At 53.4% G+C, this 15,509-nt stretch overlaps 1 protein-coding gene across 2 annotated transcripts in view; it reads left to right on the forward strand.

Moving 5' to 3' along the window:
* QSOX1 (quiescin sulfhydryl oxidase 1) overlaps positions 1 to 15,509 on the forward strand; it is a 44,488-nt gene that overhangs the window by 8,120 nt on the left and 20,859 nt on the right. For both annotated transcript variants that reach the window (XM_066361664.1, XM_066361665.1), the window contains exons 2-4: positions 3 to 103; positions 13,767 to 13,812; positions 14,282 to 14,384. In XM_066361664.1, the coding sequence (XP_066217761.1) occupies positions 3 to 103; positions 13,767 to 13,812; positions 14,282 to 14,384 (250 nt within the window). The remainder of the gene's footprint in view (positions 1 to 2; positions 104 to 13,766; positions 13,813 to 14,281; positions 14,385 to 15,509) is intronic.

Raw genomic sequence — 15,509 nt, forward strand, 5'->3', positions numbered from 1 at the left:
AGACTGGAGGCCGGCTCTGAACCTTGGTGCACTGGACTGTGCTGACGAGGCCAATAGCGCCGTCTGCAGAGACTTCAACATCCCTGGCTTCCCGACCGTGCGGGTGTGTGTCCAGGAGGGGGGCGGGCTGGGGCGGGGGCATGCTGCCAGCTGCTGCCCATCTGCCTGCTCTGTGGGCTTCGCTGGTGCTCCTGGTCAGGTGCAGTCCCAGCCCGGAAGCACTGTCCTTTTGCTCAATGAGACAGGTGTTATGGAGGCGGAAAGGGATGAGAGTTGGGAGGCAGAAAAGAAGGAAGTTCACTCAGTCCAGCAAATTCTCCCTTTTATAAGGGGAGAGGGCTGTGTGTGGGTGTGTTGGGGTGGGCGGATTTCAGCTCCCAGCTCCAAGGGGCCTCTTCCCAATTCCTCCTCCTCTTGACTTCCTGGCTTTAGATGTCTGACTTAACCCTATAAAACCCTGGTTCAGGCTCTGGCTCGTCCACGGCAGGACCAGACTCAGGTGGCCCAGTGGTCCCCCAGAAAAGGACCCTGGAGACCTGGGCAAGCCTCACCGTCATCAGGCAGGTGCCTTGAACCCAGGGAGCTCAGAAGCGGCTGTCAGGATGGCCTCACCCCACGTCACAATGCCAGGGTGCCTCAGGCGGAGCGGATCCCCATCACTCAGAGGGCTGGTGACATACCCAGTGCACGAGGGCTCTGTCACCATTATCACAGCTCTGGCTAAAAGTAGCAAGGGCCTGGCCTACCACTCTGCCCACTGTGGGGCATGACAGCATAATTAACATCTGAACAACTTCCAAGGCGCTCCAGTGGGCGGCTGGCCGGGAAGCCCAGAGTGGCAGGGCTGCCCGGATCTACTTACACCCTCCCCAGGTTCAGGCCAAGGGGCCCCAAACCCGAACCTCTGTCTGACTCCAGCTTTAAATAATTAGCCTCCTCCCACTAAAATGCCATCTAGAAAAAGTGGTTTCCTTTAAAGCCACTAATAATAATCATGAAATGCCTCTGAAAGCTGAAAGGCCACACATTGTCCCCAGAACAAGCTATCTCTGTGCTCAGGGGCTTTGAATTCCAAGCAGAATCACGAGCCCTATCTCAACCTCATTACTCCAGAAGAATTACTGGAAAGCCAAGCTCCAGGCTCCAACAAGGGCCAGCTCCAACTCCACGGGACCTTCCTATTCCTCACGCACAGTAAGGCCTGTGGTTGAGGGTTTCCACGGCCCTGGAGAGCTCCCATCCACGCTGCTGTCACCACTTAGGGTCAGGGCTCTGGCCCAGTTCAGCTGAGGCCGGGCTGGTCCAGGAACGGTGTGGTGAGCCGGCAGCTCTGGCCCTGTCATTTAAAGGTGGCAGTGGAGCGATTGTTTCTAAGTCACCTCTTTCAAGTTAAAAGACCTCCCTGGCAGGATCATTTTCCTATTCTTGGTCCCAAGATATGTAACTGAAAACATTTAAAAGATTTACTCCACAGGGCGAGATTGGGCGCTGTCCTCCTTGCTGAGCTGGGTGAGCAGCCCTGAGTGGGAGCGGTGGGAAACCAGTGTGGCAGCAGGGGGTCCTTGCTTACAGGCTCTTTCTTCCCGGGGTTGGTTGGGAGTGGGGGTGCTCAGAACAGGTGTCCAGCCCCCGGGAAAGGGACTGGCATGGGTACTGTGGCCAGGTCAGGACATCCTGTGGAGGTTCTATGGGGCCAGGCACGTGGGGCTTTCTGTTTCTTCCTGGGAGAGGCTTGGGGCTCAGTGGGCGTGAGAGAGACGGCGAAGCAGTCGGGTCATCCTCAGCCTCCCAAGTCACGCAGCGCACGCAGCCCGGATGCCTCCGGTGACTAATCATCTCCTTACCCGCCCAGCTGGCTGTGGGAGGGGAGCAGGGAGGGCCCTGAGCTGGTCTCCTTGACCTTCCCCTGCCTCCAGGGCAGTGCCTGGGTAGGCCAGGCCGGTAGTTATCTGTCCATTTCTTAAGAGCCCAAGAGACAATGGTGTGACCTCCCTGCCTCTCCTGGGAGCCTGCCGGTCAGTTTCAGCAGGGAGAGTGCCTGGTGGCCTGTCCTTGGGACTCTAGCCCAGGGCGCAAATGGGTCACACTACCAAACTACTGGTGGGTCTCTGTCTAAGGCCCTGTGCAGAGGCTTTTAAACATTGTGTGACGTACAGTAAGGAGTACGCATTTACTACAGTGAGACCCAGAATTTGGTTTATCACAAATGTTTTGTAAAACAGTATTCTTACTAAGAGCTGTGCGCACTGATGCTTTCTGTTTTACTAATTTTTTAAAGTGCCATGACTCACTAAATTGATTTTACTACTGACTGCTAGATTGCTTCTAGTGTTTGGAAGACACTGCTCCAACAGGGTCTCTGTCAACTGATCCAGTTGACAGAGATTCTGGCCCATTGAGAGCCCAGTGCACCTGTGGGCAGTGTGCCTGCATGCCCTAGAAAGAGGTACAAGCCCTAGAGGTCGGCCAGGCTGCCCTGTCTGCTGCCACCTGGGGACTGGAGCCCGACCTCACTCCTACCCTTAAAGGCTGTGACAACGCTAAGATAAGGACACATTGAATAGGGCAAGGAGAGAATTGCTGGTGTGCTGGGGAAAGGCCCACACAAGAGTCTGGCCACCCCCAGTGACATATGTCATAGTCCCTTTTCTCTGCCTCCTGCCCTTTGTCACCCTGAGCAAACAGTGAGCCTTCACCAGCCCAGCCTGTTTAGCAAATACCTGGTCCTGCAGGGCGGGTCGGCTGTGTCAGGGCCCAGCAGACAGCTGAGCCCAGTGAGGAGAAAACAAAAGGGACTGGTTTGTAGCAGGTTCTGGGTGGTGCTTGGAGACCTAGAGGCTGGAACTTCTGGGGGGAAGGGCTTTGCCATGAGCCAAGTTTGTGTGGTGCCTCATTGTGGCCAAAGGCCTGGCTGGGATCAAGGTTACAGGGAGTAGTAGTAGTACTGGGGTGTGAGAGCACAGTCTCCCTCTTTGCAAGATTCTTAGTTGATAATTGATATACATTCAGATTTCAGCTCCACTGCTTACTGAATGTAACTTGGGAAGTGGCTTAATAGTGCCCCAGCCGCAGGCCTCAGTTTCCCTGTCGGTAAAAGTGCAGTGATAATATCTACCTGTTGAGTAAACAAGTGTGTTAGGCTTGCTGGCTTGTGCTTTACCTGATTGGTGCATGAGCACAGGGCAGCACCACGTGTGTATAGTCTCTGGAAAACTGCAGGTGCTTGCCCTCAGGGCAGCAGATTGTAGATGCGGATTGCCTGCCACCATTGTGTGGGGCCATTTTTTGCTATTGTTTGCTGGAAAAAGGTTCCTCCCTCCCTGGCCTGTTTGCTTGTCAGCCCTAAGAGAGAGAGAGGCGGTCTTCCCTGCCTTCTTGCTTGTCTGCTGTTGCAAGACTCTAATAAATGGAAAGGCCCCACAGTTCCTTTAGCGAAGGGGTCCCCAAACTACAGCCCATGGGCTGCATGCGGCCCCCTGAGGCCATTTATCCGTCCCCGCTGCACTTCCGGAAGGGGCACCTCTTTCATTGGTAGGAGGAGCATAGTTCCCATTGAAATACTGGTCAGTTTGTTGATTTAAATTTACTTGTTCTTTATTTTAAATATTGTATTTGTTCCTGTTTTGTTTTTTTATTTTAAAATAAGATATGTGCAGTGTGCATAGGGATTTGTTCATAGTTTTTTTTATAGTCTGGCCTTCCAATGGTCAGAGGGACAGTGAACTGGCCCCCTGTGTAAATAGTTTGGGGACCCCTGCTTTAGTGTCTGCCACAGAACAGTGCGACCAGTAATTGTCTGGGTCCTGAGTGAGAACGGTGCGGAATGAAGAAATAAACTCAGAAGAAGGATGGAATCAGGAGGCCTTTGCAACACCAATAGCACGTCGCCACCCGCAAACCACTTTATTTATAGGGCAGGGCAGAGCAAAGTCATTACCAAATCAAAGAGATCTCGGATACAAAGTCACATTTCCAAGGCAACCCAAGAATTCTCCCAAGTACAGCAAACCCTCCACCCTGCATAACATCTTAACTTCACAAAACGAAGGGTAAACATAGCTAACTTGGAGGTGTGGAGAAGGGCATGTAAATTACCTTTGCCAACTTAAACAGTCAGAGGTTGTGGGGAAGAAATTAGTCTTTAGCAACTTAATCAGGCAAGTGAGGTGGGGGGATGGGACGAGTACAAATACTCAGCTTCACAGCTAACATGGAGGTGTAGGGCAAAAACTTAGCCTTTAGCTTAAGCCTTAAACTGCGAAGGCTTTGCCAGCTTGCAATCTCCCATAAGCATTTGCCCGAATCCAATCGGGACCCAAATGGTCATGCCCACCAGCCTTACACCACTTAATGGGCTTGTTGCCAAGTATGAAATGAGATCTTATGTGTGGATGTGCTGGGACACTCTGTGGTGTTAACTTGCTGTTCACTAAGTATTAGTTGTCTTGCATCCTGTAAGTCCAGTAGCCATGGCCACCATCACGGCCGCCTGGCCCGTGCAGGTTCGCATTTCATTTGGACAGATGGTAATGAAACAACAGAGCTAAGAACTGCTGGGCCATTAACTTTAATCCTAGCTTGCACCCGGTGGGCAAGAAATACACAGTGGGAAAACACTTCCCTTTCCATTCAGGGCTCCCAAAGCCACTGACTTATCCGAATTTCCTAGAATCAAAGGTTTGTACCTCACCAGCCTTATTCACCTCTGTTCCCCATCTCCTTCTCTCTGCACAAACTCTGCACAAACTGGCTTCTCCCTCAGCATTCCGCCATCTTGGCTGCTTTTCCTCCACGTGGCCTTTCTCTGTTCTCCTCTCTAATGCTAATCTCAGGAACCGAGAGAGAGCAAGCTCCCGGTCTGCCCCATTTTATAGTGTAGAAATCAAAACCTTTAATCCAATATACAAACAAGGAGGTCTCTGATACAAAGTCACTTAGGGTGGGAAAGCCTTAGTCTTAAAACTAAGCCTTAGGGTATAATGACCCTGCCTGCTTACAGCCTGTCCCCCACACCCAATGCAAACTATAAGTGAACAAACCTATACATCATATTTACAAACCTATTTGACCAACATTCCACCCCTTTTGTTCACTTCACAATCTAAAGCACAGGTATACCTGCACAAGGAAATTAGGCACAGTACACAGATTACAACAACATGACAAATCATACAATTTCAACAATTACAAAGGTACATTTCACCAGTCTCTGAGCACTTTTCCAAAAGCACAAATTGTCCTCGGCCTTCTTTCTAGCCATGGGAAAAGCTTCCCGGGGCAGGGGATAGCCTCCAGCTAAGCCGTCCCCCACCCCCATCAGGGTATTCCCATTGTCCAAAATCTGTAAGTCCATTCAACAAAGGAGCCATTGCCCACTCCAGTCATAGTCCAGGAATCAGTCCATGCACATGGGGCCTCAGCCACCACCCCCCAAATCCCTGCTGTCCTGGCAGGTCTTACACTGTCCCAAGGAAGAGCACGTGGCAATGGCAGTTAGCATTTCCATCTCTGCTCTAGAGAGCATGATGACATCCACCCCTATGTCCCCAAATCGCAGGCCTACCAGGGTGTAGTAGGTACTCCTTGATGCTGGGCTCTCACCTTCTGGAGACTGCGGATCGCAACTCCAGCCCAATTCTCCTCATCCTCCAAAGAGGAACTGAAAACACCAGCTCCCGCTGCCAGGCTTAAGCCCTGGGCTGCCACCGCCTTCTGCTCCACAGAGCTTGCACCCCCAGCCCCAGCCTCCTGCTGCTGCTGGCTCTCTACAATGTCCAGGGCAAGCTGCAACTCACGAATCTCTGATTCCTTCTCCAGTGGCTGCTCCATTTCCAGGCGAATCTTGCAAACCTGGTCAGCCTCCTCCTCTAGCGCTCCTCCAGCTCCAGGGTCAGCATCTGTTTCTCCCACATTTGCTCCAGTTCCTTCCACTGCTCAGTTTGCAGGTCCTGGGCAGCCTCTTCCACAGAGCTCTGTTTCCTCACACATGGCTGTAAAAGTCAGCCAGCCTACAGCCCCCAAAAGGACAGACATGGGGAACTATAACATCAGCCAGTCCTCAACTACTCCACCGCTCAAAGGTGGTGGTGGCTCCATACTGAATTCCGAATCCTGCCACAGACTACGCCAAATGTAAAGCCAGTAGCCACAGCCACCATCACAGTTGCCTGGCCTGTGCAGGTTCGCATTTCATTCGGACAGACGGTAATGAAACAACGGAGCCAAGAACTGGTGGGCCATTAGCTTTAATCCTAGCTTGCACCCAGTGGGCAAGAAATACACACAGTGGGAAAACACTTCCCTTTCCATTCAGGGCTCCCAAAGCCACTGACTTATCTGAATTTCCTAGAATCAAAGGTTTGTACCTCACCAGCCTTATTCACCTCTGTTCCCCATCTCCCTCTCTCTGCGCACAAACTCTGCACAAAATGGCTTCTCCTTCAGCATTCTGCCATCTTGGCTGCTTTTCCTCCATGTGGCCTTTCTTTGCTCTCCTCTCTAACGCTAATCTCAGGAACCGAGAGAGAGCAAGCTCCCGGTCTGCCCCATTTTATAGTGTAGAAATCAAAACCTTTAACCCAATATACAAACAAGAACGTCTCTGATACAAAGTCACTTAGGGTGGGAAAGCCTTAATCTTAAAACTAAGCCTTAGGATATAACAACCCTGCCTGCTTACAGCCTGTCCCTCACACCCAATGCAAACTATAAGCAAGCAAACCTATACATCATATTTACAAACCTATTTGACCAACATGTCTCATTGCTCCTGGGGCTCATGGTGGCTTCTCTGGGAGCACTATGTTTGAGGAAGCCTGTCCACCAGCAGAAGCTATTGAGTGAGTGTTTGCTGGGTACACAGCACTGTGCTCACCATTGTGGCAGAGTCTAAACTTGTAGATGTGGCCAGAAACATGAGAGGTTCAACACGAAGGCCCTGTCCACTGGGCCTCAGCTCACCAGCCAGCTGACAGGCTCTCCCTTGAGGGTCAGCAGACTTCATGGAGAAGGGGAACTTCTGCTTGGTGCCTGTAAGGCTAGTGGCCATGGCCATGCAAATTCGCATTGAATTCAGGCAGAGGGTAAAGAAACTGTGGAGCTGGAAAACGGTGAGCCATACCTGTTTATTGGAGGCTTGTAAAGACAGAGAAACCAAAAGAATGGGAAAAAAAAAACAAACCCAAAGGAAAACCTGCTTTTCACAGCAGAGGGCAAGGGATCAGGAAACTAACCACACCATGCCACCTACTCCCTGCTCCTGGCGAGTCTCTAGCATTCTGCCAGACTGTTCGAGTGGCGGCCATCACCCATTCTAATAGGGTATGGTTTCCTGGGTTGTCACGGCAGTTCTGAAGATGCTGCCTCAAGGAGGAGTGCCTGGTAGTGGCGGCTACTTTCTCCATCTTTGTTCTGGAGAGCATGATGCCATCCACCCCCTATGTCCCACAACTGCAGCAACCAGGCTACCAGCAGCTCAGTGGGTTTCTGCCTGAATTGCGCCCCCAACTCCATCAACTCTGCCTGGGTGTAAGGCTGGACCACAGAGTGCTCCACTACCTGGAGAGGAGGCTTTGCCTGCCTCTGAGGGACTCTTTGCTGCTGGGTTTTTACCCTCTGGGCGACCAGTGGTCAGGCTCTTGAGTCCGCGGATGGCAGTTGCAGCTTGAACTTGCCCCTCAGAACACTCAGAAATGCCAGCTCTCACTGGTTCAGAGCCAGTTTGTCAGCACGGCTCCTTTTTCAGCGACCAGTTCAGCTCCAGCGGCTGCTGGCTCTTGGCCTGAAGCTGAGACTCGAGCTCTTGGATTTGCATTTGTGTCTTTACCAGCTGTCAGTGCCAGTGTTCTGCTTCCAGGACAAATTGCAACTCGTGAACTTGTAATTCCTTCTCCAGCGACCATTCCAGTTCCAGGCGCTGTTGGTGTTCAGCCTGCATCACACACTACAGCTCTTGAACTGGTCAGCCTCCTTCTCCAGAGACCGTTCCAGTTCCAGGAGCTGTTGGTGCTCAGCCTGCATCACACACTACAGCTCTTGAACTGGTCAGCCTCCTCCAGTGACCATTCCAGTTCCAGGCGCTGTTGGTACTCAGCCTGCATCTCACACTGCAGCTCTCTGACCTGGTTGGCCTCTCTCTCCAGCACTCACTCTAGTTCAAGCTGTTGTTGCTGCTCGATCTGCACATACCCTGGAACTTTCGACCTTGGGCAGCTTCTCGTACAGAGCTCTTGGTTTCTTCTTGCAAGGCTGTAAAAAGCACCTAGCCCATGGCCTCCAAAAGGAGAGCCAAGGGGAACCACATGCTGGAGAACAACGACCACTCTTACCGCAAGGGTGGTGGCGGCTCCATACCAGTCTGATCCAAATCTTGCTGGCTGTGCCAGATGTAAGGCTGGTGGCCATGCCTGTGCAGATTCACATTGAATTCAGGCAGACGGTAAAGGAACTGTGGAGCTGGAAAACAGTGAGCCATACCTGTTTATTGGAGGGTCACAGACACAGGCAAGCCAAAAGAAGAAAGGGAGAAAAACGAAGGAAAACCTGCTTTTCGCAGTGGAGGGCAAGGGATCAGGACATGAACCTCACCTTGCAGCGGCAGGAGCGTGATCTGCTCTGACCTGACCTCCCCTGAGGGGAAGCACAACCTCACCATAGTTCTGTCACATGCTCATGCACCAGTCGCACCAAATGCTTAAAGCCAGTAAACTGGCGAGCAAGCCTAACACAGCCGTTTCCCACATAGTGCCAGCAAACGTAGGGAGTTTGGCGAGGAGAGCAGGAGTGGGCACTGGGTAGGAGGTGAGCGGCAAGGCCCTGTGGGGAGAAGATGTGTGCGGACAGACTGGTCTGGCCGGAGCGGAGGCTCCAGCGCGGGGCTGAGGCCGTGCTGGGAAGCGGACAGCTGAGTCCTGGCAGGTCCTGGCAGTGAAGGCTGGGAATGTGAACACCTGGTGGGACACAGAGGCCCTGGGCCATTACCTCATGTGGCTCTTGCTAGAGGGTAAGATATCAGGGAAGGGGCAGGACTCGGAAAGATGCCACTGCGTCTGCCTGGGAGAAAGAGACAGGCCTTCTTCCTGCTGTGTCCTCCTCTGACTGCCCACATGTGGGAATGGTCAGGCTCACAGAGCCTTGTGGGCTCACCGTGAGAGACTCGGGAACTGGGTCACTTTTCGTAAAGCTTGTTCTAAAAGCTCGGAGTCCGTGCCATTGATGGTCACCACTGGAAAGTGTGCTTTCTGTTTGGCCCAGAGGGCAGCTGCTCCTGGTTAGGTTGGTAAAGCTCTGCCCGATGCCAGCTGGGGACACGGGGGTTCTCCAGGGCTCTGAGGTCGAGGAAGACAGGAAGGAAAGGGACCGGGTGCTGACCGCTCCCAGAGGAGAGAAAACTCGCTGCTGAAGTCCTAATTGCCTGTTTCCAAGGCGCTGTGGTGGTTCCCTTGGGTAGGGCACACACCTCCCACAGCTGACTTAATAAGAGGACAAAAATGTGCCCTGACTAGATTGGACTGTGATTTTTACATGAGCTTCCAAGATGATCAAAGAACAGAGATTCTCGGTTTAACTGAACAGATACCTTTTGAGTACTTCCATGTCCCAGACACTGTGCCAGGCACTGTGGGGCTGACAGAGGTGAGCAAGCGCTGGCCCTCCTGCCCTCCCAGTCGGGGAGGGGGTCGGGGGTTGGGGAGGGTTCAGGCTAAGTCCACTGTGGCTGAGGTGTAGGGAATGGGGGGCAGCAGGAGGTGAGGTTGAAATCAGATCCTGGCAGGCCTCGAATGTGGGGAGCTTGGACATGATTTACTGGCAGTGGGAGTTGTGGAAGGGAAGAGCTTTGCGGAATGACGTGATCAGACCAGAATTTTGCCTTAGAAAAGTGAGGAAGATGGTGGGACTGTGAAACGACTGAGCATTTAAGATTTCCAAGGGCATGAATTGGGGATAGGGAAGGACCATTATGCGGGCCAGGAGCTCAGCGGCTGGCCCTGGGCTACATGAGGCAGCTGGTCTCGAGGGCTGTAGCAGGGGTGTCGCAAGGATTAGGTCCACAGAACTTGTCCATGGCTGATGCGGGGCTGTGGGAGAGGTCACTGTTGGTTTGGGTGACAGCAAGGAGGACGGTCACTGGGTGAGATAAGAACTCAGGTGGAGAAACAGGTTGGAGGAGGGGCGACTCAGTCTTAGAAAGAGGGGTGTTGCCCCTGACACTGGGGAGGGCACCAGGGAGAAACAGCAGTCTAGGGACCAACGAGGACCCGAGACAGTGGGATCAATCAGATGGCAAAGCTGTAGGTGACATTGACAAGGGAGGCAGACAATAGGCCTGTTTGTCCCTTCTCTCCTTTAGTCATTTATTCAGAAGCACAGGTGGTGCTCCTCCTTTATGACAGTGCCTCCTGGGCTGTTCAAACAGAAGAGTGTCGTTATCGGACGAGTGGCCGTAGGGGAGGCTGCGGGCGGGAGAGGAGTCAAGGTCGAGTCTGGGACAAGGGCGAAAGGCAGGCTGGGAAGGTGGCCAAGCAGCCTGGTCCGTGTCAGGCCAACCTAAGGAGGGTGGCGACCTGAAGGCAAAGAGGGAGAGTGTCAGGAAAATGTGCCCCAAAAGAAGAGCGAACCCTGGCCATGGGGGAAGGCAGGCAGCGACAGCATCAGACCTGGCAAAGGGAGCAGGACGGCCGTGGGCTGGCCACAGAGGACGTCAGCTGGGTGGCAGGGGACACGCCACCGCAGGCTGGTTCTGGGCATGAAGAGAGGAGGAGCATTGGGGGAAGGAAGCAGAGTCTGTTTGGAGCATTGGGTTGCGCAGGGACTGGGCATTGCGAGAACTGGGGAAGGAAGGATGGCCACTCTGTTTCATTCCCTTCCTTTCCAGTCCTTTCTTTTTCTTCTTTTTTTGTATTTTTCCATAGTGAGAAGCAGGGGACTGGGGGAGGGAAGGCAGTCAGACAGACTCCCACATGTGCCCAACCAGGATTCACTTGGCATGCCCACCAGGGGACGGTGCTCTGCCCATCTGAGGCATTGCTCCATTGGTACCAGATCCATTCCAGCACCTGAGGCAGAGGCCATGGAGCCATTCTCAGTGCCGGGGCCAACTTTGCTCTAATGGAGCCTTGGCTACGGGAGGGGAAGAGAGAGACAGAGAGGAAGGAGAGGGGGAGGGGTGGAGAAGCAGGTGGGCACTTCTGTGTGCCCTGAGCAGTAGTGGAACCCAGGACTTCCACATGCTGGGCCGATGCTCTACGACTGAGCCAGCCAGCCAGGGCCTCCAGTCCTTTCTTTAAGAAAACAACAAGCCTGACCTGTAGTGGCACAGTGATAAAACGTTGACCTGGAATGATGAAGTCACTGGTTCGAAACCCTGGGCTTGCCCACTCAAGGCACAATAGACAAGCAGTCAATGAATAAAGTGGAGCAACTATGAGTTGATACTTCTCGCTCCCCTCCCCTGTGTAAAATCAATAAATAAAATCTTTAAAAAAACAAAACAAAACACTCTTGAGTAGGAGGATAGGCATCTCTTTGTAGGCGTAGGGGAGAAGCTGGCAGAAAAGGAGAAAGAGGAAAGAGATTGATAGGAAAAAGGTCATAAAGAGTGCGAGGTGCAGGAGCGAGAGGCAGGCGGCGACTTGGTTCCAGAAGTTGGTGGGAGCTTCGCGAGCAGAAGGGAAGGCTGGGTGAGAGCACAGGTGACTGGAGGGAGGTGAGCGCCTTCCCTGTAGCCCTGCCCCTGGGGGGGGGGGGGGAGGTGGAGTTCCGGCATGCCCCTGGGCCACTCTTGCTCACTGAGGCTCTTGTATACTCCATACTGCCCATGGCTGGGGCCTTCAGAGGGTCCCGGGAGCCTGCCTTTTTCATTTCTCTTTCTTTTTTTGAGGTGACATTGGTTTGTAATAGTATATAAGTTTCAGGTAGACAGCATTATAATTGAAGCTGCCTTCTGACTGAGTTAAGTCCTGGGTAACCTGATGGTTGATGGAAGAGCTATTGTGTTACTTTGCTGTAACTGAAACTGACAGCTGTGGCCATGGGAAAGCCACACGGTATAAGGCTTCATGCCATCAGGAGTGTTTTATGCCCATGGTATGTGTCAGGTCTGTTGTGTCCGTATGTAGATGGAGCGCCATCTTCGCGGGTAACTACAGCTATAAGGATCTTCCTCTGGGTTTTTGGTGACCATCCAAACCACAAAAGAGGTGCATTTTTAATTTTGTTTCTGAGAAACAGTTTCAGTCCATAACTGCCTTCACATGCTTTTTCTGTTTGATCGCATGTCGACCTCATGGTTTTGAACCTGGAACCGCAGTGTCCCAGGTTAATGCTCTATCCACTGCACTACCATTAGTCAGGCTAAATATGTAGATATATGTGGCATATATTTGTAGATGGTTTTCACCCCCAGTGAAAGTTGATATTAATGCTCTAAAAAGAGAATCAAGTGACGAGCAGCATTAGGTCCAGGGGAGGTCCCAGGGAGCAGGAGAAGGTTGCATCTTTGTTCCTCAGGTGAGAGATGGGGGCAGGTGGCCCCAGGATTTGAGTTTTCTGCCAACAGATTGCTGGAACAAACAAGTGCCAGGTGATCTGTATTTCCTAGTGTTTAAGAGGTAGGCACAAGGGGAGGTGATGCTACCGCCACCGCTGTTGATGCAGTTAACATTTAGTGGCCCCTTACTGTTTGTCCCAGGCGCCGTGCTGAGCACTTTAGATGTATTATCATTGACTCTTCACAGCAGTTCTTCAAGGTGGATGTGTCATCATCGTTTTAAAGATGAGAAGGTTCAGAGAGGTTAATGATTGCCCAAGGTCACACAGCCAGGGTGTCGCAGAGCCAGGTCATGAACCCACGCCTGGCAGACCCTATGGCCTGCACTTAGCCACCAGCTTGAGACAAGACCAAGTGGCCACGCTGTGGGAGGCAGAGGTCAGAGGTGGTTACCAGTGGCCCCAAGGTCAGGGGCTTCAGGAGGAGTCCTCCTCCAGCCTGCAGGCTCTTCTCCAGGCGGTTCAGTGGCTGTCTGGTAGGACGACTGAATCTGTTCCTCCCGGCGCCTGGGAGGGCAAGGCCAGAGCGCTGGCAGCTCTCTCGCCGTTTCGGCAGGAGCCCAGATCCTGGGAGCTGCCCTCCGTCTGGTCTGTCCTCTTACCCAAGGAGTGACTGGCGGCCTGGAGTGTCATTAGGTGGAAGGGGGCAAAGCAATGAGTTGAATTGGTCTCCCTGTAATGACTTCATTTATTCAGAGGCTCAGGCGCCTTTTAATAGGGTGGCATGTAGAGCCTCTGGTGAGCCAGGCTAGTTCTCAGGGCACAGAGGCAGCAGCCTCCAAGCCCCTTTTCCAAGATGCGGGACACGGACAGATCGCCTCAGAGGGCGGCTAACATTTCCCAAGGGGTGGTGGTGTATGAAAGGACTTCACTTTAGTTTTTCAGGTGGGTCTGCAAGGAAAAATAGCAGTGGTCTTTGTATTCATTCATGCAGTTACTGTCTTCCAGTCTCTCTGGGCTGGCTCTGGGACTTGGCCGACACCGCCCACCTGTGAAGTGTGAGCCGCTGCACCAGCCGCCCTGGGCGCCTCAGACTGCGGGCTTGGGGCCAGGGTGCGAGGACAGTGGGGAGGATCTAGCTCTAGGAGCAGAGCCCTCCCCATCCTGGTTTCCCCCACGGAGAAACTGAGGCCCACCCAAATTCAGCGCCACGCCCAGAGCTGCCGCATCATGCTGTCCGCAGTGCGTTTGCTGACCTTTGCCTGTGTGTTTGTTTCCAGTTCTTTACAGCCTTTTCCAAGAATGGCCCGGGAGCGCCATTGCCAGGTGGGTGTCCTGGCATGCTGTCCTCTGTGCGTGGTCAGCATCTTCCTCTCCCTGCTTCTCTCTTTTACCCGGGGTTCTATGGTGGTGAGTGCCCAGCTGAGAGCCGAATCTGTGTCTTCCCAGCTGTCCCCGAGCCGGGCTGGGACACGCCTTTCGGAAGACGAGGCTGATGAGCCCTTCCATTTTGGTGCATCCAGGGTTCTGGGAGGCACGTGGGTCGCCATGTTCCCAGAATTGCCCTTTATGTCAGGGGTTGGCATCCAGAGGCGCTGGTCAGACAGCCCCAGGTCTGAGGCACTCCTGCCCCCCGGGGGAGGGGTCCCCTGGTGTAGGTCAGGGCCGTGAGTGCGGAGGAGGACTGACATTCCTGAACTATCAGCCCCGGGCCCCTTGTCTATGGGTGAATGGATGGGGCACTGGATTCCTTCTGCTCCCCTTACGCCCTTCCCGTGTCCGTCTTCATTCACAGTGGCCGGGGCTGATGTGCGGACGCTGCGAGAGAGGCTCATTGACGCACTGCAGTCCCATACGACCACGTGGCCCCCCGCCTGTCCCCCGCTGGAGCCGGCCAGGTACTGGGGCCTGGGGCGGGCTTGGTGCGGTGTGAGCCCAGCGGCGAGAGGGTGGTAGGGACAGCAGGGCAGGGGATCCAGGCCAGTTCTTCCCTTTGCCTCTGGGACAGCCATCTCAGTGGGCCAGAGTTCTTCCTGTTGCTGGAGGTCCTGCCTAGGAGCCCTGTCTTCCTGGGGCTGACTGGCAGGTGCAAGGACCCATCCTGCCAGGTGGGAAGGAAAAGGGGCAGTCAGAACCTGCTGCTGCTGCTCACACATGTGCCCAGGGATGTTTGGGGATACAGCAGAATTTCATGTGATGTAACCTAGAGGGCGACCGGGAGAGTGGACGTGGGGAGGGAAAAGGGATCAAGGACTATTTAGAGGAGAAGGCAGCGGGGGCTGAGAAGAGAAAAGCCCCGTCATGTAACCTGAAGGTGGTCAGTTTATTTGAGCAATGGCTGTGATGGGGGGTGGGGGGTGTGACTGTTCCCTGTGCTGCAGAGCGTCAGGCATGGTGGCTGGTGTCCTGTACCTCCCTGCCAGGCAGGCTTCCGGGATTGCCTCTTTTCTAAGAAAATGAGGTGCTGGAAATGCCCCATGAGGGATGTCCAGAAATGAGAGACAGAGACATGGGCATTTAGCAGTGGAAGAACCGAGGAGGAGGGTGCAGGTTGGCCTGGCCATTTCCTGGGACCCCAAACCACACCAAGACTACATGCTGGGTCCAGGGTCTCCAGGCGGCCCTTTGGCAGATAGAGGATTAAGAAAAATGGTAAGAGTCATGTGAGTTGAATTCATAGGTGCTGTTTTCTTTTTTTATTTTTTTTAAGTGAGAGGAGGGGAGATAGTGAGACAGACTCCTGCATGCACCCCAACTGGTCCACCCGGCAACCCCCATCTGGGGCTGATGCTCGAACCAGCTGAGCTACAGGCTGAGAGAGGAGAAGAGAGAGAGAAGGGGGAGAGTGAGGGGAAGAGAAGCAGGTGGTCGCTTCTCCTGTGTGCCCTGACCGGGGGATCGAATCCGGACATCTACACGCTAGCTGATACACTATCCACTGAGCCAACTGGCCAGGGTTAATAGGTGCAGTTTTCAATGTGCATGTCTGCCCCTCTGTGGGAGAGTTAGGGCAAGATACCATG

This window comes from Saccopteryx leptura, chromosome 2 (genome assembly GCF_036850995.1).
Source record: "Saccopteryx leptura isolate mSacLep1 chromosome 2, mSacLep1_pri_phased_curated, whole genome shotgun sequence".
Lineage (NCBI taxonomy): Eukaryota > Metazoa > Chordata > Mammalia > Chiroptera > Emballonuridae > Saccopteryx > Saccopteryx leptura.